The sequence below is a fragment of the Bombus terrestris genome, chromosome 10 (genome assembly GCF_910591885.1).
Source record: "Bombus terrestris chromosome 10, iyBomTerr1.2, whole genome shotgun sequence".
In the NCBI taxonomy this organism is placed as follows: Eukaryota; Metazoa; Arthropoda; class Insecta; order Hymenoptera; family Apidae; genus Bombus; species Bombus terrestris.
Genome location: NC_063278.1, coordinates 17,454,669 through 17,480,693, shown reverse-complemented (window position 1 = coordinate 17,480,693; position 26,025 = coordinate 17,454,669). Strand labels below are relative to the sequence as shown.

The 26,025-nt window shown below is 40.5% G+C and overlaps 2 protein-coding genes across 4 annotated transcripts in view; both read left to right on the top strand.

The window, feature by feature from the left end:
- Nucleotides 1-26,025, top strand: part of LOC105666188 (CCR4-NOT transcription complex subunit 6-like) — a 484,667-nt gene that overhangs the window by 105,968 nt on the left and 352,674 nt on the right. The window lies entirely within an intron of this gene.
- LOC110119613 lies at nucleotides 2,132-8,541 on the top strand. Its single transcript, XM_020864958.2, has one exon. It carries the CDS (start codon nucleotides 2,598-2,600, stop codon nucleotides 4,527-4,529), a length of 1,932 nt encoding a protein of 643 aa, XP_020720617.2. The 5' UTR covers nucleotides 2,132-2,597; the 3' UTR covers nucleotides 4,530-8,541.

Below are 26,025 nucleotides of genomic sequence, written 5' to 3'. Positions count from 1 at the left end.
CTTACAACGGATTTTCTTATGAAAATACTAAACTACGAATATAAATTAGCTATATAAAAACAGCAATAAAATCTGATCTTGCTACTTATCGTGCAAGCTACTACATACGTTTACCAGTAAGTTATCATTACGTAAATTAATATCGGTAGTTTCTGCATTAATTAGAATGATCGCTCTTGATCCGACTTAGAATTCAGAAATGAAAGAATCTAAGGCCAAAGTACTTGCCAAATAAAACGCAATTGCGAATACTAGTTTCGTTATCGCGTACTGGCTCTTCAAAGTCACTGTAATCGGGTCGCGATACATCGGACGTAGCCACGACGATCGTAAAATCAGTGCAGTTTCACTTATCGATAATTCTCTAATAAAAACGTAACTCATGAAAAAGAAGCAAGTGTCGGGTAGTTTTGAGCTGCGGTGTGTATCAATCTAAGTATACTTTACTAGGTAAGAGCCTCTCGAAAATGTAGCCGAGAAAACGCGTGGTGGCGGCCGTTGCTTGGTAACGTGTTAATTTCGTCGCCGTGTCTCTTGTTCGCTGACGTGGAATCTGGTGATCGCGCTTTCTGCCGTTGGTGAACAAGTACACGGGGTTCGCACACACGATAACGCGAACGCCAGCATGAACGAAAGGAGGGACCCGAACGTGTCGCGTTACTTCGCTCCAGATGAGACGTTCCAGAGAAGAGTAGGTGGGTTGTATGCGAGGGTTCAACTGAGCAAGGTAGCGTGCCGCAGGCGATTGATGACTTGTGACCCACTTTTAAAGGCTTGGTGGCCTAGATGCGAGGGTGCCGTAACCTGATCTAAGATATCAGGCTTCCCTCCTCTCCTTCTCTTTCTACCGACCGACCCTACCCCCCGTTTTCTATTCCTTTACTCTTTCTAGTCTCGTCGCTGTGCCATCTACTTCACGGATGACGGTCTTCCAGACTTACGCCAGTTAAGACATAACTCGTGTCCTCGCAGGATTTTCCTTCCCTCTTTTTTACATCTTGCTTCGACGTTATATATATCTTGTACGCTCCGCCTTTCTCCGCTTTAGCTTCCAATGGACCCTGACAAATCGTTTCAAATTAAAACTTTGCCTTCTTTTTTGTTGCTTCGCTCGATCGCGATCTGCGTATGGCTATACCCGTAGCTTGTACTTTCGAACTTCCCTCAATTCTATTTCCAATTTACCAAACTTTCGTGTTAATTTTGTGGCAAGAATATTAGAAATACTCCCTGAGATTTAAAGAATGTTATATATCAGATGCAACAACGTTTTGATATTTATGATTTATTAAAGCCCCAAAGCAATCCTTACAAAGAGTTACACGCATGGCCTCGCATTAGCGTTTGCATTTTCTACGCTGTTTCTACACCGTAGAACTAACACCTAAGATACACGAGATTTTGGAAGTTACGTCTTTTAAGAAAACGTTGTAAGAGACCTGCTTATACACCGTTACAATACATCCGAGAGAGCGCTGCAACGTCTAACCCATAAAATAAAAATCCCACGTTCCACGGTCCCTAAAATTCTTTATCTGATCAGCTCAGTCTAATGCGTTTGGTAACTGCGTGGTTCACTGCGCTCTGAAACGCGCAATCTTTTACAACTGCCGAATACGATACCGATATAAAAAAACGCCAACACGCTGATACGAAAGAGGCTGCTGAGCCTCTACTTTCTCCGTGAAAGATCACGCAGACGTTAACTTACCTCAACGAGACACAATACATACCGCTGTGGCGTTCTCCGATTATCTGCCATAAAGAAGCGCGTATCAACGACGAGAATCGGCCGTCTGAAATTCGTCTTCACCAGTCGATTTCGTCGGAAAGTTTCTACCGGCTAACGTCAACCACCACGCAACTTACCTTCTTTGCTCAGCTTTCTCCGATACCTTGCTAAATTGTGACAGGCTCGTCCACCGGAAGGAACAATGTTATGTGTATATAAGCGGTATAGGAGCATGGTAAAGTTTCGTTGAACGGTGTGGAGAGGTACATCGTAAAGAAAAGGGGGATGGGAAGAGTGGTGGGGGCACGTCTGTCGGCGGTGAGCGTGGTTCAGGTGGTGGGGAACAAGGACGGTGGAGGGGGCAGTGGGTAGCATGGTGGGGCATCTCCACGTCGCAGAGCGATGCGAAAGACGGCGTAAGCGCGTTCGGTGGAGCGAGCTTCAGTATCGTTGCAGCCGCGGTCCCGTATGGTTGTTCGACCGAGCGCTGTGTTTCGATCCACGTAACTGTCGCCGTTGCCGTATTTAATCGGTCGTTTCCGTTGTCTGGAACGTGATCGTTCCACGCTACGTGTCTGACGAAACGACGCTGTTTACGCTTGTTCAGCTTGGATCGATCGTTAACAGTGTTACAGTTCTGTTTGTGGTATCGACTCGAAAGAGGCTCAGGATGACAATGGGCTAAACCGGTGATACCGTTGAAGCATCGGAAACGTTGTACCTGAATTTGGGTCAATGGAGTAACGTGTTGGTGTAACGTACTTGTCAACGATTGGAATACCGTGAGGTGCGGCATTTTCTGATAATCGGGAGAATATAACGGTGTCGTTGCTATATAAGTGGTATCGGTCGCGGGTTTTGTAAGATGAGCCCGGCCTCCCAGGGCGGCGTGGAGGTGGAGCGTTACATCGGTAGTTGTTTGATATCGTCGAGCATCAGGCCAGGATCGCACAAGCCAATCGTCGGTAGGAAACAGGAAGCTGTGATTCGCGGGAAAACGCGAGGCTGTTACGGAACTGTGAACTTCCCGAGCGGAACGGAACAATGTCAGGTGCAGTACGGACCTGGCGGTTGGACGGGCGCTCCGTTGATATCCATGACGTCCAGCCCTCGCAGATGCACGCAGAGATCGTCACCGTCGCTCGGTCAGCAGCAACAGCAACAATCACCGTCGCCGCAGCAGCAACAGCAGGCTTGCGATCAGCAAGTATCGGTTCACCTACACAAGAATCCACTTTCTAGATTGGCCATTCACACGCAGGGAGCGCCGCTAATCCTGGCCAATCGGTTTCACAATCGCGGCAAGATACATAACAGCGGGAACGCTAATGGCATTGCTAATGCGGTGTGCAGTAATACGGGCGCGGTGAATAGTTACGTTCACAATAACGTGGCTACCGTGACATCGAACTGTACGATGAACAACTCGGTGAGGTGTCCACCGTCGCGGCCCCAGAGGCCCATAGAGCTCGGGAAGAAACAGCAGACGAACGCGAAATCGTCGGACTGCCCGACGACCAAGGAAACGACGAACACGGGAAACAACATAGCGAATATCGATTCATTGAGTATCGCGAGCGACGAGAGTTCAGGGTCGAACAATTCCGAGAACAGCTTACCACGAATCATCAAGCCGCGAAAGCGCAGGAAGAAGGACAGAAAACCGCCGAACAACACGGTGGCCTCCGTGGAAGCGAAACACGACGAGCAACAGCAACAGTCAAATTCGAGCGCGGCCAACGAACAACCGAGCGCGGGTTCTTTAAAACCGTACGTGCCGGCTTGTTACGAGCAACGTTACGAAGCCGCGCCTCACCTTAGAAACCATAGAAGGCCACCCATAGCGAGGGAAAGGACAACGGGCAGCATGTCGGTGCAAGAGATAGCCGACGCGAGGCAAAGGTATCCGCACCGGCACGTGGAGGTGAAAGTGTTGGACGACAACAGAAACATCGTTGTGCCGGCGCAAATGCGCACCATTCCGCCAAAGGGTTACAGACATAACGGCCATCACCATCACCATAATCACGCCGTCAACGGCAACAACGTACTGCACTATCTGCACGAATACAACGAGCCGACGGCGACGACAGGCTGCGAGGACGGCATCAACGACGAATTAGGGCCGTGTCAGTGTCGGTACTGCGATCCTGCGGCTCTCATATGGGACGTGGAACAGAACTGTTACTCGCCCTTCTTGACCCCGTCACCGTCGACCGACTTCTGTCCCGGCCACTTCCCGCAGATGCCGCTATTCTTGTCCCGGCCGAGCCTCAATTGTCCGGAGCAGAGTATCGAGAGGCTTTTCAACGGCGATAACGTTCCTCGAGCCCATCAAGAGAAAGACGGCACCGGTAGCACCAGTGTCGTACTGAGGCGCAGCTGGAGCGACCCGACCAGTTATTTCAGCGAGGAGATCAGCACGCCTAGCAAAGACTTTGGCGTGATCGGTGACAGGGGACAGGCGGAGAGCGGGAAACGTCGTACGCTGTGGCGCGGCGACTCTATCGGTATTCCTGTGAGTAACGTTGGACCATCCGGTATGGACGTGAACGGTACCGTACAGTCGCCTAAAGAGCTGGAGGTCTCGACGGAGATCATCACGTCGCCGAACGGCCACAGAGATTTGGAGATAAAGTTTTACTCGCCATCACCGAACGCGCCGATATCGGAACAGAAGAAATGTATCTTCGCGGAGGAGGTGGACGAGGACGAGGAAGATTTCAGCGACATTTGGAGCTACCACGAGTCAAAGCTGCAACAGGATTTCCGCACGTTGCTGCAAGCGGAGGAATGAACACGGGATCCGAGATTCTCTTTCGATGTGTCTGCTGGTCCGACTCGTTACGGTGCAAAGAGAGAACATTTTCGCGTCTGTCCGTGTTTGCGAACGTTCCTTCTTCTTCGATTCGCGTGCGTGCGTACACGCGAGGCTAAAAGAAGAAGCAGAGTAGCAGGGAGCGTGAACACGTCGAGTGTGCGAGCGAGAGAGAAGGAGAGAAAGGGAGACGCGTGAGTGCGAGCGAAAGAGAGGTGGCCCTGTAGATTCAATTAGTTCGTCGATAGGGAACAAAGCCGAACAGACTTGCGTAGACGCGTGCGCGACCGCGTGAAACGAAAACTGCTCGAATTTCGAACGGCAGCTATCCGTTTCTGCGAAAAAAACTTCGCTCCTTTCGTCCGAAGTAACGCGCGTCGCTGTAATTATATCCTACTTCCATCTCTTTCCTTCCTCGGTTTTGTTCCCGCGATGACGCCCTCGTTGCCAGCAGTCCTGGGTGAAACGACGAACAAGTGTAACTGACGGTAACGAGCAAAGCTTACGTGTCGAACGATTCTTCTTCCTAACGGTGTACGTTGTATACACGTAGTATACGTGATGTGCGTGCACTCGTGAAGCACGCACGAGAGTAGGTCTAAAGGATCGTACCTTGATGTCGGGAATACACGCGGACTGCTTATCGATGACAACATGCTACTAATAAACGGTGGTTGGCTCGTGTCGTCAGGCGAATCGACTCAACGATAAGGCCGGTGTGTCGACTACCAGCCTAAAGCTGATCGTACGAGAGAAAGATTCCCTGTAATCGCCTCTTTCTCTCTCTTTCTCTTTTTCTTTCTCTCTTTCTCCTCGTCCTTCCCTTCTCTCACCATCGTTCGCTTTCTTTCCACCGTCTCCTCTTTCGCGTCGTACGATCTCAACCGTCGTCAACGTTTGCAACGAGATAACGCTTCCCCTCGCCGCCAACCACCGTCACCGGAACAACTAAAGTTGTGGCTGTTTAAATCGTAACGTAGTAATTAAACGGAACGATGAATCGGCCGCTGGTCGCCAAGAAAGTTCGCGTTCTCCGTTTTTCCTCTTTTAATCACGCGATGCCCCACAGTTTTCTCCGATCCACGTTGAATAATTGCTTTCTCATTATCGAATATCGTTTCCTGTGTCGTCGTTGCGAAACTCGCTTTGAATGTTCGTCCCATAAATTGTTTGGTCTTTCGAATACGTTCAATATTGTTTGGCTACTTGAAAAGTAGAGTCACGTTTACGCGTGAACGTTATAACATCGATCCGTGTTACTATCGAGATACTTCGATCATTCCTGGAACGTTTCTTGCGGTTAGTAGTGCAGTGGTTGGCAAATATCCCGCGAATCCTTTGTACCTTCAACTAAGTTCATGATAAACACAAATTCGCGGCCGGAAGGATGGCTAGCAGTTTGAGGTTGTTTCGTGCTGCTTGCGCGATTCGTGTTCGCGTAGTCGTAAATGCGTAAAGCATTCCTCGTGGTCACGTTGTTGCAACGTTAGTTAAATTTTAGTTGTGTCTATTATCGAGAAATGTTAAAATTGTCTGTCCTTTGCGATTGACACGCGAGATTCGAAAATCTCGTAGATTTCACTACGTGTCCCACTTTGGTGTATCGATTTCATTTTGCTTCGTAATCTTTCAAAGTTACCAAGTTTGTCCGACGTTTGGTCGGCGCTTACGCGTTTGCCTTTTGATCTGTAGCTTGCACTCTGTACAAAACAAACAGATTGGAAGGCAGACCTTGATTCTATTTTGGAAAGTGCTAGGAAGTAAGTTGGTTAACATTGGAACTTGGTTAGATGTTCGCTGGTCTCTGGTTCAACCAAGACCTTTAGTATCTTTAGCGTACAATGTTTGTTAACGTGAAAATTTATCGAATAGAGAGTTACTCGTCTCCGTGTGGCAGTTACTTTTCGCGCGACTCGACGTTATTATAGGGCCACGTGATCCAATAGACGTAAGACGAAACGTCGTCTCCAATTATCATCGGCCGTGACCTTAAAATGTTTTATCCTAGAAAAAGGGCATCGCGTGAATTCTCGTAAGGCGTAAGACGGGCCACGGTGAAGCCAATCGATCGATCACAGTTTGCGAGTTGTGCGTCGATTGCATCGATCACGAGCTTCGCGTGATTTTATGAAACGGTGTTGCGATAACGCTTCTTACCCCGTGCTCGCCGATCTTGTTTCTCGACCCGGCACGAGACCATCACGAGTCCGCGAACTTTCATCGTTTCGTACGCGAAATCAGACAGAAAAAGAACGCACGTTCGCGTATTTAACAAACATACACACACATATACACACACACACACACACACAAACACGTATCCATTACCCACCATCCTCTTTCGTTTAGACTGTAAGCCTAGATGTTAAGGCGATTCACTTAGATTATCACCGTTGTCTATATGTGTATAGGAGAAGTCGCGTATTAAACGGTCCGCCTTTTATTTACCATTAGACTGTTAGGGGATATTAGAGACGATGCGGCTATTTCGAAGGCAACGAAAGAGCGTGCCGCGAGAATCACCGACGACTAATTAGGCTTAGCGCGTGCGTGCTTCGCGTCCGGGGTTCAACCAACGAGACGCGCAATCCAACGCGAAGAATTATATTAGCAATATTTCTCTCTTGCTCTGGTCCTCATCGTGCATAGCAAGTTTTATTGCTAAGTAGCAACAGATAAATATTGATGTTGACTCTTGTTAAAGCAGCAACAACCGCGTATCATATACCAAGCCAAGAGATAATCGTTGCTGCTTTAATAACATCGTCGTTCGTTGATATTTTTCTTCGAGTGTAACGCCGTTTGCACGGTATCACGTTCGCTGCTGTGTAACCAAACGCGTGTCTTACCCTGCCTGTATAGTGTTCACCAATAAATTCGCCACCACGTTCTTCCTTTATTTTTCAATGTATCACGCATTCTTTTCTTTTCTACCGAGCAGTGCATCGTTCGTTGGCAGCGTCCGTGGAGAAACGATCGGATGGCACTTGCAATCCGCCTTTCCGGAATAAAGGTTTTTCGCTCGAGAACGCATCACCGCCGCCGCCAATCCGGATACATGTTGCGGAACGAGTTCGTAGTACGATACAGCTTCGACGATGATACCGTTCGCTCCTCCGCTCCCCCGAAGCTTGTCCATTTATTGTTTTCACAAACGATGAACGGAGGAAAATTTAATTTATTTGCGTCGAATCGTCGAGTCTCTTTTTGCTTATGGAACGGAGCCGTGGTATACAAACCTGGTGCCTCGTATACTATATGAAACGTTCGAAGGCTGCAGCTGGAGAAACGAAAATTGATAAAAGCGATTCGAACGTATCGAGATGAAAAAAGTTGCCTGTTTCGTTTTGTTAAACGATGCCGCTGTTCAGACGGCCAGAGATAAGAACTTATATTTGACGTTCAGCTTTTTTTTTTTTTTTTTTTTGTAAAGATTCTATCGCGGACGAATCGCAATTGACGATCGGCGAAATGTACATTCGACCTTACTTTTATCGATCGTGACGGAGTTTCGACGAACGCTTTTTTTTCCGGTTTTATTTTGCTTTTTGTGTTTGCTGATTGTGATCATTTGCCAATCGTGCTTTACGCTATTTGATCTCTGGAAGAAGAAAGAGAGAGCGAGAGAGATTCGAAGAACGTCGAAAAAATTTTCACACGGATCGCGCGTTGTTTTTTTTGTTTTTTTTTTCGTTAGAATTATCGACATTTTTGTTTCATGGATTGTTGTTGACTCGAATGGATTCGCTCTTTTTTTTCTTTCTCTTCTTTTGAAATTCGATCCTTTCCGCTCTCTCCTTCTGGATGTATTTATTTTGAACATCGTCGTTTGACGATACAAGGTATTGTGATAACGAAACGATGATACACTCGATTCTGCTTCGTCGTCCAGACTGATCAACGCCGGTCAACCAATGTCGCTACAGTGCTGTACCGCACTAACTCGAATTACATTGTTTGAGAAGTTCAATAAAAGATGTCTTTGATTTAATTTTGCATATCTCAGAATTTTATTAGCACCCACCTTCGAATCAGACTTTTATTGTCTTTTATTAAAAAAACATGTGATGCCAAAATTCATTTCACCAGATAATCCGCAATTTTCTCTTAACATTTCCATGTTCGTTTCTCTGCACGAGAACGTGGAACTGTCATTTCGCACGTTTATCGAAACGTACATGTATTTCCTTGTTTACACGTTCGATAATAGCAACGTACATAGTTTCATCGATAGTAAACCGTCAATTCTAAACGTTAGCGACACGCGTGTACACGTACGAATGTTATTTGTTAAAAAAGACACAGTTGGAGCGGAAAAATTGTAGACTTTTTCGCGTATTCGCTTCTCCCACGTTTGCAGATGAAACGATAGACATTTCCGGAATTCTCGTTGCTTTTACCATTCGACGAGCCCAAGTCTTTGGTCTTCATTGATCGTAATTGCGCCGCTTCTCTTTGATTCTGAGTAAAATCGGATTTATGGATTTCCCGGTAGAACACGTTTCTCGTTAGATACTGTCGACCTCTTTCTCATCTCGATCGAGTAATGGCGTTGATTGCGTAGGTTGAAAAACTGTTATAATTCGCCCACATTCTAATATATCTACTTCATCTTCGAACTTCTAACCGTGTTTTATGCTGTTTATACATTCCTTGTCTCGTTTTCGAGTATCCTCGGGAAACTCAGGCACGTCGCTGCTCTTCGTCTCAATCGTCTGTTTGAAAACGTTGCTCGTTAGGTGTACGTGTACCACAGGGAAATTGAAACGCTCTTTTCTTCCGTTTTATCGTGACCGAGTATCGCGAAAGTTATTATCGCGAAAGCTATTATCGTGTCGGGTCATTCAATTTTTACACGACCTCTCGCGTGTCGCATTAGCTGACATATATTAAAGCAAGCGTGAGAAATACTTGACTCATGCACATTATTTTAACAAACATTGATTTTACTGTCTTAACCGAAACGAAACGAGCCAAAGTGACTAAAATCAACGATGACTAATACCGATAAGAGTAATATGCTTGTACTGACTCAGCCCGTAAATGTTTCCAATTCTTTTTCCCATATTGTCCACGTTATCTTCCAGTGGTTTCACGCGAATCGTCATTTTTTCCAGTCGTCGCGTTCTTCGTTGACAGATCCGCGCCGCTCTTTTCATCATCGTATTTCCATTCCGTTTGATTACTCGTTCGAACGTCGCTGTATTTCACGTGAATTTTACTCGTAGGGAGGAATATCCCTTTGAAATATAGGTCAAAGCTAATCACGTCGGAGAAATTCAAATCGCGCGGGGAACGCATTCAGGGACTGCCTTTGACTAAGAATTAACGTTTCTAATGAGTTCATTATCTGATCAACGTATTGTTTGATGATCCACGCCGTAGGCTCGCAGTTAGCTAATTATTCCGTTTGACGACTACGATGTGCCCAATAGGGAACGACGAAGCGGATAGTGTATTATTATACACGATAAACGTACGTGTAATCTCTGGCAAATGAAGTCAACGTTTCGTAAGAGAAAAACAAAGAGAACTTGAGTTATAATTACAATTTTTCACTTTCGATAATAACTCCATTTCACCTGCATCTTTACGTTCTACGTTTAACAACAGCAAAATGATACTTAGGTTAAATGTAAAATAACGTTCATTGAAAATTTTCGCTTAATAATCTTGATTTTCTACTCATGAAATTGCTACATTCATACCTCTAGTTTATTTTCCTTTTGTATTAGAAAAAAAGCTGTTTCCCGTGGTTTCGGTAATCGACAAACCGTAAAATCCTACGCTCGATACGAGAAACCATATGTTTTAGTGCGCGACATTGAAACGTATTCGTCGTGCACGTTGTAGTCGAAGTATGCTTGCGGAAGTATGAATTTCACGTTTTTATTATCAGAAACTGTGAATGTACGTCGGTATGTAGTTGGATCGTCGCTGTAGAAGAAGAAGACGAAAAGAGAAGAAGAATCGTTTAGAAGCGTCCGATCTCATTGGCCACTCGGACACGAGACAAATGTAACATTGTTTCGTAAAAGTTTAGACAATGACTGTGTACTTGTGTGTTAATATACGTATATTTATTCGATAGCGTGTTTTCCTTGGCACTGAATACTTGCACCAACCATCGAATCGCACTAATTCGACTTGGCTTTGGTATCCTATGATATTCACCGAATGCGTATTTCACGTATCGTCGTAATTAGCTTTGACAAATTTCTTACACCGAAAAGTAACGCTTGAACCCATGTAAGTCAAAACGTAAAATCTGAAATACGAGTTTAACACGTTCATTGCCACGCGTGTTTTCCCTGAAAACCTCGTCAGGTCACGCGCGTCGCAGTACCAAGCGTTCTCTGCTAAGTACTCCCATCGATATTTTAGCAATGCGAGTAAATAATTTTTTTAATAAACCATTTTCGTATTACTTTTATAGCAATTCAATAATTTTATTATTCCCTCTGGAATATCTTTTCAAATACCTAGTCAAATAAGCGTCATCCGTATTCGGGTGACGCGGTCCTATCGGAAACTTTGCTGTCAGCCGAATACCGATGTCGTGGCAGTCAACGTGTTAAAACGTGTCACGAAATTCGTCAAAATTGAAATCGGATTAAGAATTACGAAAGATCGTCTGCGAACTCTGCCGCCTCGTCTTCGAGCAAACATCTCTTTGTCGTTAAAAGAATATCTCGAATTTGATGGAAATATAACAAATCGTTATCGTTAAGCGCCAATGCTCGCGTCAATTGTACGCCAGTTTCCTCAAAACGTAAAAATTCTCTCTGCATGTTGAGACTACAGCGAGATTCGAGCATAGAAAATTACAGGATCGCAGCAAGCAAAGTTAGCTCTTTGTCGATTCGAGTACGACATTGAGAAATTTTCGTTGTTTGAAAGTCAGTGTACGCATCTGAGATGCAAGTAGAGACGTATGCGTTGGCGTGTTTGTCGTACATGACAGACTCGTTGCTTGTGAAAATGTAAATATCTCGCGCAAGGGAAACATCACGAAAGGATGCCAGAGCTTCTTTTGCCGAGACACTTGGTCGTTGAGCAAAAGTTGCGCTACCAGTGGAACCGGAAACGCGTGCGTTTAACGTACCAAAGCGATTAATCTTCGCGTTTGTTGAAGCGGAGAAAGGCGATTAAACTGGCAGATAATTCGCTGTAATGGCTCCCTTTCCGTTTTAACGATAGGGTATATGGTCTCTGCCGACGATTTATTCCTTATCTTTAAACTAATATACAATTTTATCGTTCTATTTAATCAGTGAATTACTTAATATATATATATTATGCGCGATCTCTTTGTTTCAGCCTACTGCGACCAAAATCAGTTGTCCGGATCTCGATTTAGAGAATCTTTCAGTTTACACGAAAATTCAGAAATAAATGAGAAATCATGGAACAAATCGTAATCGGTATGGAACATCGGTTGGATGATCGTTCTCGTAGTATGCTCTCGATTCGTAAAAGTTTGCGCGAGAAATTCGGTTCGTAGAGGCGGAGGAGACGAAAGACGCGCGAAGCAGAAGTAGAACATTGGCAGGTAAATTTTGCGAACGCAGGGTTAAGAACGCGATTATACGGTTCTGCGCGTTACTGCAGTGAAATTCATAATGACCAGTGACTCATAACTACCGCACGAAATTGGTACGTACGAAAGTGAAAAGTTTCGCGAGAGGTTGCGCAACGAAGAAAAACGCGTTTTATATTATGACTAACAGCAGCGAGGCCGATGAGTTGTACGGTTGATGCGATCATTCTGCGAGCGTAATCTACTGGATCCGTAGATTTTGTAACGGTGTAGATGTCTGTGATAGAAAATAGTGTCGTGACTGTGGCAACTGCAGAAAATCGGCTATGTGTACGGGCGAGAGCGTAGATTGACGCGGCGAATGAGCGCATTTTGCGGTGGAACAGACTTCACAAAGGATTCTTTTCCCCTTCGTTCGTGTTGTACAAGTGGGAAAATAAATGGTTTAAAAAACCACGCCTCTGTCCACATACAATCTGCTTCGAGAGAAACGAATATCGAGCAATTTCAATTTTGCCAGCCGCGACTCCGCCAAAATTATTTCTCTCGTATTTCCAATTCGTCTATTTTACCATCTTTGCTGCCTAACGTTCTTCGTTTTTCATAGCGATAGATCGATGCGACTGGCAATCAAAAAGTTTCTGCAAAATTTCCCGCAACGTAATGCAGAATTACACTGCAAACGTTCGTGGAAACTTAGATTTCTCCGAACACTACGACTTTTAGGGCCATAGATTTCACCCGCTAAGTATCATAGACGTTACTATAGTTTCGGAGTTTTTATTTTTCCACGTTACGCGCATTTCGACCGCCTTCGATCTTTCACGAATGCGTGCAAATCCGCAACAGCGATCCAGTCGATTACGACTCACGTTAAACTCACGTCCAATGCGCGATGAAAGTGAAACTTTTTCGTTATTGTTACATCTGTCTTTATTCGGCTATCTTTGAAGGATCGTTACGTAAAGGGAACGTTGCTGACTCATTACGTTTAGCAGCAGCCTAACACGCAGCTGGCTTATTTCCTCGAAGCGGAATCAAAAAGAGCACAGGTGTGTGGAAAAAGAGACTCGGGCCGCGAACGAATTCATCGGAGACTTCGATCGTGGCCCAACACGGCCAATTTGAATTTGCGATATCGAGATAGATGTATATGTACACTATGCGCACGGTGGTTTCAGCCACTGTGAACTGTTCTCGTTGGTGGAACTATTCATTGAGACTTCACGTTCGAGTTTTTTACTTGTTTCATGCCTAGATTCTTCTCTCAACCAATATAAACTGTGAAGTATACACCAAAATAAAACATACCGTTTGTAAAGCCAGTTTATTTCTTTGCGCACCTGGTATTCCGCGAATTTAAAGTGTTTTGTTTGCAAAGGTATAACCTTCTTTTATTTCGATTATGCCACAACATTAGATAATTTATTTTTATAGTTTGGTAAGAGCAGCGGATTTCATGCTTCTTCGCTTGTTGTGTCTCGTGACTGCAACGTCGCTTAAACATTTTCGGTTCTTATCACAGGGTAAGAAGAAGACGGTAGAAAGTAGAAGACACGACACGACAAAATCTGATTAAAAGAACTTATGCAAAATCGAACAGTTCAATTTATTAAAGTTATTGTTATAGTTTCAGTTTGTCATATCCTGAGTTTCATTTTTCTATAATGAAAAATATATTATTTCTTATTTATTATCCATTGCACTGGTTCTATAGCTGTCGGATAGAAATAAGCGAATTTTGTCCTTCCAGTCGATATAACATGTCCTTTTTGGAAATAGGATAAATTGTGTTCCCATGCTATTTCAAGTATGCCACATCTTATTATTTTATTATTATTGCCTTGGGAAATTATACATATATGTAATACAAGATATAAAAATGAAAAGTTTCCGAACGCAACGTGTAAGGAAGGCTAAACTCGTAATGTCTAAATCAAGCTTCTGAGTTCGCTTGTTTAAAAGTAAATCGATCTGCGTCTGCAAATTATTATTTATTGCAGCTTTAATATTTGTGAAAATACATCGAGTAAAGTTTCCGATTGAATCGCCAACTTAATATGCTAATGCCAACCTAAATTATTTCATTATCATTAAACAGGTTGAGCCGAACGTATCCATTATTCCCGTTTCGTGCACCGCATTATTTTCCCATTTTCCCAGTACTGACATAATTGTATAATAAATGGTACACGAACGAATGTGAGTAATTTTATCGTAAAGCGTTCGTTCGTTCGTTCGTTTGTTTGTATCATTGGCCTTTGTGTGCAGATGTTCCCAACGTGACATAATGTCTGCGTGAAAATAATGCATAATATAGCGCGTTTTTAAGCTTGGTAAAATGTTGACGTTATCCGAATATTTTGCGGCGGCAGTTCATCCCGCAGAGTCGATATTTGTTCAGTAACTTCGATAAAAATAACATTTCTACTTTGAAAATAATTATTCCCGGATATTTGCTTTTTTCGCGAAATTATATCAAGAAGAGAACATTTTTATAGAAACGCATGTTCATAAACGCTTTATCAAAGTCGTAGTAAGAATACGAAACGAGAACAGGTTGATTAAGCAGGCATTAAACCGAAGAATGGATTGGTCAAGCAGGACTGTTGCTTGGGCCCGCGAGATCGCACGATGTTACGTCACTGAATGTTTATTTGTTGGGAACTTTAAGAAAAAAACTTTCACACAATTACGATTAATACGTGCTTGGAATTAATGCAAAGAATTCGTAATGCGTTCATGGAAATGAAAAGACTCGTAATGATTTCAATTTCCATACTTGAACAGTACCATTCTCCCAAATGGAACTAACGTAAATAGCGTGAATCTGTTTCTACTCTTGCAAACAGTAAACAGTCCATTATTATTTCGTGCTTTTGTCATGACTTGAAGTCCCGTTGTTATAACTTGTAGTCCTGTTGCAATTCTCGTATTTTTATGTTGCAACCTTGCTCTCGTTTCTATGAATAAGAAGACTTTTAATGTTTTAAGAAAATGTCGAACGTAGCATCGAGACAAGGAATCACACGCACAATGCCCAACAATTTTTCATTATATTTTACCGCAACTTGAGATACTTTTCAATGTGAAAGGAACACAATGGGTCAAAATTTGTTGAAAGAACAGAGCAGCGGAATTTAAGAACGCCTTTATGATCCTGCGTTTATGCAATACTTGTTTCCTATTTCTGCTTATGAATATGCTGACATTGTTTCGCGTAAAATAACTGAATCATCCTATATCGTATGCAAAGATGGATTGCTCTCGTACACTTGCGTAATGTCTAAACAATCTACACTTTGTCCCGTCTATTTTTCACAATTCGTTCCTTCGTTAAAATCATTCTTCGCGCGGCCCGTATAACCAGGCAACGTATTGTTTGTCTGGTTAAAAATATTTCGCCATAATAATATATCTCGCGTAAATGCAGAAATTTGTATTTTACGCGCACGACCTTGTTGCATCGTTTATTTGAAATCGAATGAACTGGACTAAGAAATCGTTCGATCGCTTTCTTATCGATGCTGTTAATTGTCGCTTTGTACAGAACACGACGATAGTCGCGTTTTCGACTCGACTAATGCGAAACTTGTTCTCTGGTGCGCGTAAAATCACCCCGAGCACCGAATAAGAGTGAAAAGTAGCTCTAATAACGAAGGCCAATTACTATGCCAGCGATAAGCGTACGGCACTTGCTCGAGTGCATCTTAACGCATTAACCGCAAGAGGAAATATTTAAAAGTCGTAAAATTGTGATCGAACGTTGTTTTCCGTTCGTTCGATGCATAGAAAATGCGATTAGAACATTTCCGTAAGATTATTCGACACGGAATTTGTCTTCTCTTCCAAAACGAGCAGGTTCGATCGTTTTCTAGGATTTCGAAAGTTCGCAGCTTTTCCCGGAAATTCTTGAAATTTGAAAAACCAGCGAATCGTTAGATCTCGGATGTAAATTTCCAAGAGTGGAAATTCTGCTGTCCAATTTTTTTTTCTTTTTTGCGGTTTCTAGTTTTTCAATGTATCGCAGTGCCGTGTAGCTTCCGAACGCGCGTTTTAAATTTTGCGCGGTTTGGAAAAATGTTTTGCAATCAGAAGCGTCTTCGTGCACAAGTGCTGTGTGCGACAGACATTTCTGCCGAAATTATAGGACATCGGAACGTGCAACACGACATAGTAATTAACGCGTTTGTTTGTGACAGGGAGGGTCTCGAATCCCAAAAGAGTAAGTTTCTGAATGTTTCTCTGTCACGCCAGAATAATAGCGTCGATATATTCGCGTTTTTAATTACAGGGGAATAGCGTTTCCGAAATAAAAAATTGCCAAAGGATTTTTCGTTAAAAGAGAACAAAGTATCGAGATTATTTATGAAACTGAATAATATTTTTGAAAAATTCACCATGAAAAAAGTCTCTATCGCAAACATATTAGGTTTTCTGATTCAATGAACCGTCGTATAACGTGACGATAAATTCATCCGCTGCTCGTTATAATCTGGCTATGTTAATATCAGGTTGTCCGAAAAGTTTCTTTCGTTTTATAAGGAAATAATAGACGCACGATGTTACTTCTTTTATATTAGTTTATTGAATTATGCACGAACATAATGATAGAAAAATAACGAAATGGATCAGACCTAATTCAATAAAATAATATAAAACAGAAATTGTTGTTGTTGGAAAACCTTATGAAAGGAAAGAAACTTTTCGAACAACCTAATAATATCTAAATCTATTGGGACGTTTAATTCGATATTTTACGAGCATCGGGAAACTAAAGGTGAAAGAAAAATGGTTGAAAATAGCCGGAACACTGGAAAGTTTTGCAGATCTGCCAGAACCTTTATTAAGCTATTAATAGCACTGATATTTCGCAGTGAAATATATTATCGCTGGTTACTCTCCTGCTATCTAAAAGCAATTGTGCCAACGTTTATGCGAAAGTATGCACCGAGCGTACGTGCGGTATTACAATATCTTGGTAAATTAATGGATATACGGAATTATCAAATGGCCAGTCACGTTGTCGTTAGTCTCTCTACGATTATACAAGCGTGTTATCGTTTTACACGACATTCTAACCTTCTACACGCGAGTGATGTTGCACGTGCACGCTGACCAAATAAATAGGCGTAGCAAGTATTCAATGTCTCTGGTGATCAATGTCCTTGGTTTGCCAAACTTCGTTGATTTCTAATAGCGGAGAGAATTTATTATTTTCCAGCCGAGGGCAAATTAATTGCTTTCCACTGCGTCGTTCGTAAAACTGTATCTAACGCTACGTAACGTAACACGGACAAACGCGGTTGAATTTATGTCGCAGTCTACGACCAACGTTACCTGATTTTGATTTTCATACATACAGCAAAGGAAATATTTGCTCGACTTTGCTGTCCTCCTCGGGTCTCTGTGACCCCGAGTCGATATTATATTTCCACAGATATTATTAAAATATACATGGTTTTGAAATATTTGCTTTTACTATTCGATCATATGTAAATTTAATGTTTTCTAGCTTTTGTATATCCCACGTTCCTTATGAACGAGATAGACGAGGAAAGGAAGAATATTCGAAAAGGTACAAACGCGAGACGGTAGGTTTTTAAACATATTTCCTTGCGAGGCTTTGACATTGCAAAATCCAAATCTTTATCATTTTTCGCTATCAATTACTGTGTGTTAGTCATTGGTCTTTGCTGACTTCCTCGGGTCTATGTGACCCCGAGTGGACATTATATTTCCACAGATGTTATTAAAATATACAGTTTTGAAATATTTGCTTCTACTATTCGATCATATGTAAATTTAATGTTTTCTAGCTTTTGTATATCCCACGTTCCTTATGAACGAGATAGACGAGGAAAGGAAGAATATTCGAAAAGGTACAAACGCGAGACGGTAGGTTTTTAAACTGTGAGACGCTCGCATATTTCCTTGCGATGCTTTGACATTGCAAAATCCAAACCTTTATCATTTTTCGCTATCAATTAGAGCGTTAGTCATTAGTCTATGATATTCAAGTTCGATGGTTTGATAGCGATAAATGAAAATGATACTTTCTAGCATTCTATGACTCACCTATTTCAGTGAAAACTTAAGTTTTTATATTTTTCCTTAGAATTTGATGATACTATCATAGGCATACCGACGAATTGCTAAAGTTAGCCAACGTGGACGAGTTCTTGCCAACGTGTTTTTGCTCTCTCTCGAACTATTTTTATTTCTGTCTCAACCCAAGCGACATTGAACTTTCCACGTGGAACTTTTTACGATCCATTTTTTTTGGATTAAGTTACTTTTTATGTGTAAAAAAGTTGCTGTACGTCACAAGAATTTTAACAATCTACCGATAATTATCTTCTTGATAGAAGGTGTACAAATTTTACATTTCGTTATCGATGTCGTACAGGAAAATCGAAATTACCATTTTCTAATATCTGTTCTCTTCGCGTACACATTCGCTCATAAATGTTAAAACGTTTCGTGATAATTAGTTCGAGGAAACGATTAATCTCTCGAACCTCTGCATCGATACAGAGTAGAGATTGAAGAATTTGCAAAAATGATTTCTAAGAGACACAAAATTGTTAAAATTTATTGATAGAATCTTCAACAAAATAAATATACAACGCAGTGAAATTTGGTCAAAATGTGGAACCAAATAACGACAAATGAAATAAAAAAATTGACATGTAACACGAATGTTAGGATTGCGAAAAGGTACGGGTGTTTGAGGATATGAAACAGTACAATTTCATCTTATTAGACATAGTACTCACGGCTTTATTATCATTCAATATATTAATATTTAATATATATATATTATATTTATGTATTAGGTTGTCCGAAAAGTTTCTTTCGTTTTATGACGAAATAATAGACGCATATTTTTTGTTTTATATTATTTTGTCGAACTACGTACGGTCCATTTTGTCCTGTTGAGATAAACATCGTGACATTTCGCAAACTTGGTTTCACGTTCGTATGAAGGTGCACTGTTGTAAAAAACACGTCTGCGAAAGAAAGATACTTTTCGGACAACCTAATATATGTGTATGTATATGTATATGGATGTATTTGTCTCTAAGACTCTAGAATTTCTGTTTATCTTCAGCCAAGTTTTCAAGTCGTAACAATGATTCTTCTGTATTTCAATAATACTCGAACGATATCCAAAGTTCGCCTCAGTTTGTGTAAGTGTCCTGCGACACCTACAGAAGCGAGAGTAAGTATCGTGATACTTATGAACGGGAGTGTACTTTCGACGTAATATGATCGCTCTTTTTGTTGGCCAGATGTCGAGAAATCGATACCACGATTATGCGATCATGCCTGGAGTCTTCTTACTTATCCAGCAAGTATAGCGGATAATGTTTTGTACGTTTGACCTTGTTAACGATTGTTAGCCGAGTATTTCGTAGAAGCGTGCCGGCGTTAGTGTTTATTTTCTTTGCTGAGAACGTGTATTACAACTCTCAGTTCGTGAGTTTCGGTTGAACTTGAACGTACGTGCGTGACGCATCGGCCATTTTTTGAATGAAACTCGTCCTTCCCGCTATTCCTGCACGTGACGACCTTTCGAAACATCCGCGTTGGAATGTAACGGACGAGCATCAGGAAATCATTGATAATTTTTATGACGCCGCGAATGATGCACCTGAATTTATGAAGCCGCGCTTAGCTTCCATTTACCCTCCTCTCTGTAGCCACTTTTCGTTCGAATAAAACTCGCTTAAACTTTTCTTCTTATTAAACCTGGCGTATCGCGATCGCTTCATTTTCCAATCATACTTTTACGCCGCTTTTTTTTCTTTCTTAGCCTTCGGCGTTATTGGAAAAACAAGTCTCGATATTCCTGTCTTGTGCTTGTACAAATGTACACTGCGCATTTTCCATGTCTATCTCACCTTTTCTACGTGTTGTTTTCTGCTGCTTCTTCGCACGTGAATGCAGATATTCCCTTCGTTTCCGCGCGAGTTTTCTTGATTGTCAAAAAAGGCGGAACAAAGGAGACGGTAGGTGAATGGATAGAAATTAAGGTCGTGCGCTTTGCTGTACTACGTGCCAACTTTTTGTAAGTTTTATTTTTCTGTGCTTACTTAATAAGATAATTAATGCAGCTATTTGCAATAATAATATCGCGCAGTACATATTTTTGCATACATTGGGTTCTACCACGTTGCAATGGTTAGTCATGAAATATTAATTATTGTTATTTACTGATACCGTAAGAAAATTCTATTTTTTGCTTCTTTGCAACTGTATGACTTACTGCAAATTTTCGTGGTGCTCAAATTTGTTGATAGATTGATTTAAGAAAAGCACTGTATAGTTGTTGCTCAATATTCCAAAAAGATTCCTTATTTTGACCTTTAAAAGGCAGAATGTTTGTCGTATATCAAACATTTACATATAGAGCAGCGTGGAAAAGGTTTACAAATGCGATAGTAATTTCCTAATGACAACTAACCATAGTTCCAACGAACGTGTCTTTCTACGATGCGACTTGTTCGCCGAATTCCTCGACCTGCAAATTTCTTAGAAATATTTAAACAAATGCGTTTCTAAATTAGAACTATTTAAAGTCATTTTTCATTTCTGAGTCATGCGCAAGAATAAAGTGAAAATATAAACGCGCACGTTGTTTGAAATGCAAGAAGCGGCGTGACAGGTCGTGAAAAATAATATTATCTTTTTTCAGTTATACAAATTAATATAATAATAAATCTGATAGGTGGCCTAAAACCTTTCTACTATATTCTAATAGATGTAAGATGTGCTAAATGGTGTATTAAAAATGTAAAAATACTTGGAACATTATATTTCATTTAATTTATCGAATCAGATATTATTAGAATTAATAATTATAAAAAAAAGATACTTCAAATATCAAACTTTCGTTTCGTTGGTAAGAAAAGCATTTGACGAAAATTAACAAAGAAATGTTTTTAAAAATACAGTAATATAGCTGGCAAATTGTAATAGGAGATATCCTAAACCATAATAACGAACACATATATAAGCGTAATGTGATTCAGAGTACCTTGTCTGCCAGTAAAAAAGCAAAACTCGTAAATGAATAACAAGAGTATATTAATATAGTATTAGAAATGTGTATATCAGGCTTTTGTTTTGGTCAGAGAAATCTCTGAAGCTGGATAATTTAAAGAAAATGCGATTTACAAATGTCCTTCACAGTATTGTCTGCCACTAAAAGTGAAAACTCGTAAATGATTAGCAGAAGAGGACTTTGCAGCTGTCGAAAACAATAAAACGGTGAATGAATAGCGTGAAAGAGCAGTAAATATTTTAGTTTTATTTTAATTTGATTTGCGTTGCTTATTATTCGACGAGCAAGCAGTATTTTATTATTTATTTATTTATTAAATTAAACGCTCGCCCTGTGGCTTGGAATGGTTTCTGGTTTACCTTCTCTTCGTGGTGTGATTCGTCGTGAAATTCGTGAAATAAGAGAAGAACATACAGTGAAATTTGTTCATTCTCGGCTTAGAGAAAATCGAATTTGAAAGTTTTAAGCTAACGCTGCACTGAACAGGACTAAATAATCGACAAGAGGCTATTCCACGTGTTCGTTTGAGACTTCATTTTCAAGAAAATAAAGTCTGAACGGTGTTTAGTTAAGAATCCGCCCAGTACACGCGTCTGATAAATTTTCAAATTTATTTTTCTTGCAAACAGAGCGTTTTCTCGACAAATTTCATTGCACACTTCCGACTTATTTTCACGCGTAGAATAACCTCCCGCCGATTATTTAGTTCTGTCCACTTTGGAATTAGCCGCGTTCAAGTATACTTGGTAAATTTTCAAACTCGATTTTCTCCGAAACTAAGCCAGCAACAAATTTTATTCTACATTATTTTCTTATTTTTCCACAAGGAATTACGTTTTTGTCTGCTTTTATTCTAGTAAATATAGCAATGTTATAAATAACCCAACTTAATATAACTTAGCCGAACATAAACTGACGCACTTCATACCTTGCGATATAATTTTCTAACTCGATATAACGCAATTATACTCGGCAATTTATAATATACATATTTATATCCTTACTTTCTGACCTTTATTATTTGTTCTATTTATTTAATCTATTTATTTATTCCATTCACCGCGATCAAGTACCATTGAGCAGCAGTTGTTCGAATAAAGTTTGATAAGGTGGAAAAGTAAAGCAAGGAAACGTAAAATGGTCGAGTGATTTGGAATGGAGGAGAACACGATACTATTACGGAGTTAATTAAATAGTAACGTAGCATCAAGGGTTTAGTCGAAGCGTGGGCGCATTGCAGTGAATCCTTGGCTGCTTCTTGCCAACTGTAGCTGGTTTATCGATGCGCAGAGTCTGGTTACAGCAAAGAAAATCGTGTAGAAGTGGCGAGTGTTAGAACGACGAGAAAGGAGAAATATTTCTGTATATTCTATATACGTACAAATACGTATATATATATATGTACATGCTGGTTTGATGTTGAAGAGAAGCGCAGAAATATAGCGCGGTTGAATGATTCCGTGCTGCGGCCAATGTTAGCTGTGCCAACGCGTGCAAGACGGCCAACCGGCTAATTAGGTGTATGAATAATCCGTAAACTAGATTCGGTATCCGGTGATTAACCCGTGATAAAAGCAGTCACCTGCATTCTGCGCTTGTCTGCTTCTTTTTATCTTTATTGCTTATCGATAGGATTTGTTAAGCTGCTTTTAACAAAATAAGAATAGAATAAGTACGACGTCAATCGACGACAGTACAAAAATGTTTCTATATTCGAATATGTATATGTATATACAGGGTGGTTGGTAACTAGTGGTACAAGCGGAAAGGGAGTAATTCTGCGCGAAAAAAGAAGTCGAAAATATAGAATAAAAATTTTTCGTTTGAGGCTTTGTTTTCGAGAAAATCGACTTTGAATTTTCGCTCGGTACGCGTGCACTTTATGGCGTGGAGACATATTAAATCAATTGTCTTCTATTCTGAAGAAATCGCAAGTTGCGAGCAATTGAAAGAAAAGATTATTGTAGCCTTTCATACTTTAAAACAATCGAATACGTTAGAAAGTGTTCATAGAAATTTAATTAGAAGAATAGAAGTATGTGTTCGGCAGAATGGGCAACATTTTCAGCAATTTTTGTAATAATAAACTTTATGATTACTTCATATTATTTCATTATGTATTCCTAATTTTCCGTTACGGAAAAACAAACTTAAACTGCGATAATATCCATCGAGACAGCGATCTACAGTGAGATCCGTTATAACGAGACGTGATAAAGTGCACGCGTACCGAGCGAAAATTCAAGGTCGATTTTCTCGAAACCAAAGCCTCAAACGAAAAATTTTTATTCTATATTTTCGACTTCTTTTTTCGCGTAGAATCACCCCCTTTCCGCTTATACCACCGGTTACCAACCATTGTATATTGCGTTAATCGTACAAATAGAAATTTGCATTTTCATTTTGAAAGGTAAAACTCTTTCTTATCAATGGTCAATTTTTGGTGCTTTAATCTATGTTTGGAAATCACCGAAGAGAACGTAGATGATAATCTATATTAATTAATTAACCATTAATCCATCATTACTAATTAATTTATCATTAATTAATAGTTTGGAACAAGTACAAGTGCTTAAGAAATAGGTGTACGAAGTTCCGTAGCAAGTCAATTGCATTTATGACAATTGATATTTTGAGGATATTTAAGGAAGCGGTAAAGACGTTAGATACTAAAATTATAAAAAAAGGTCATTATAAAGTTAATCGATAGTGGATTGAATTTTAAAAGTGTCCCTCCCTAAAGTATAAAAAGTACGAAATTACCACTTCCTCGAGCAATCTTCGTTTCTTCACTCTTCTCTCAAGGATTTTATTCGGAAGGATATTATTAATTGCTATGCGAATAAGAATACGTATATTTAAGGCACAGATGTACGTACGATTTATTATAAAAATATAAGATGCATTTCTAACAAGCATATAATTTCACTACAACTACAACGTTTATTAACGTTTATATATTTATACTATTTTTACAAAGCGTCTTCGTAATTACCGGTCGGAGATGGTTCGCGGTGATCGTAGGAATGCGAAAAGAAAGACAGGTAACGATCCTGGCGAGAAAATGTTTTGGTAGAAATATCTGACATTCTCGCAAATCTGGACGCTATAAATTTTTTATTATCTGCATATGGTTGAGTATAGGCGAACTGCAGTAAGGAAATCTTGAAAATAATAAGGCAAGAGGATAGGATAGGATAAAAAGATAAAAGGAGAAGATTTGAGAAAAAGACAGGAAACTGTTATGGAAATACAGTAACAGGAATACACAGTTTCTCGTTACTGATTCACAGCAGATACCGCGAACTGCAAGATTTCTCAATTCTTTGTTTGCTCGCACTTTACCCATTGCAGATGATGTTTCCGTATTCCCTTATCGCTTATTATGCGACAAGGATAATCAATCAAGACGCTGATTGTGAGAGTGAGCGAGACAAATCACTAGCTTATGATCTAAAATGCCGTTAACGTCGCTCGCAATGCAATGAACGCGGTTTGGAATTCAGAATCGATCCGACTTTGTCGTTTAAAATACACGACAGGAACAGCGACTGATATTAATATTCGGACACCATGTTCGAAAGAAAACATTATGAATGAATAAAACAAAAATAAAAGAGCAATAGAGTTTTGTTTTGCGTACTTGTTTGTTTATTTAGTTATTAGTTGATTTAAACCAGATATGACGTGCATATCGAAAAATATAGCGTGCTTCTCTTTATAACATCGACGACCAATGTGTGTGTGTGTGATATTAAAAATGAATATATTCTTCTATTTATACGTAGTTTTCTATATTCGTTTGTGACAGTGTTGAAAGCAAACATCGCAGAAATATTCGAAATTTGTGAATATTAACTTGTTGCAGTTTTACATCAAACGAGACTCGACATTTAGCTTGATTTCTTTCGCTTTTCATGGAAATATTGGGTTATCGTATAAATGCGGTTTTCCTGACAGTTAAGTTCGAAACAATAGGGTCTTGTCACTATAGCAGTGTAAAAAAATTGCGATAGAGAACTTGACGGAAAAAGACGTCGAATTATAAAGGATACATGAAAATTCATCACTGATCGATCGCCAGGAGGCAATTGTTTAGTTTCACGCGGAAATGCGGAAACTAACGACCGCGTTATTTATAGAATGTGGCAATATGTCAACGTAGATAGGTTATCGGTGACGAAAAATATAGAAAATAATAAAAATAACTTTTCGACAATGAGTTATTTCGTGTCAAGTGACAAATGCTGTTTAGCCAGTAACGGTGATCTTAATTGTTATTTAAAAACCAACACGCCACAGTATATAAAAATATATTTCGCCCTTCTAAATTTACCATTTATTATTTTCGAAACGTATTAAAATAACACAGCCTGAACGTGATAGAGCTGATCGCTATTTTTGATGTGCATTTACGTGCATGCAGTTTCCTTTACATATACATCGCGGATAAGTTACGTGACGATATACAGTACCACACAACTATTTCAGATACGTTCAGTTGTTATTCGTTGAAGCACGTTTTACAGAAAGGTCTCGCCTGTGATAAATCTGCCGCGTATAGAGATTTCGTTGTAAACTGCCGGTAGCGGTCTGTCGAGATTGTTAATTTCGCAGACACACGTGGAATGAATCAAACGTAGAGTGGCTGCAGACCAAACACCGCTCTCCTCTGTTCTCCTGGCATAAACAGGTAGCCGGCAGCTGCGCGAGAAATTCGACAATGCCGCGACATTTTCCAGCTTTTCTCTTGATCGTTAACGAACATTTGCTTGGCACGGTGGAGCCCCCCGGCATCCGAGCGTCTATTATCCGAATCTTCTATTGACCGAATAATATTTTGTCGCTTGCGCCCTTTACAACTA

Excerpts from the sequence above, each read along its gene's own strand:
- LOC110119613 (XM_020864958.2), top strand. The coding sequence starts at position 2,598 with ATGAGCCCGGCCTCCCAGGGCGGCGTGGAGGTGGAGCGTTACATCGGT.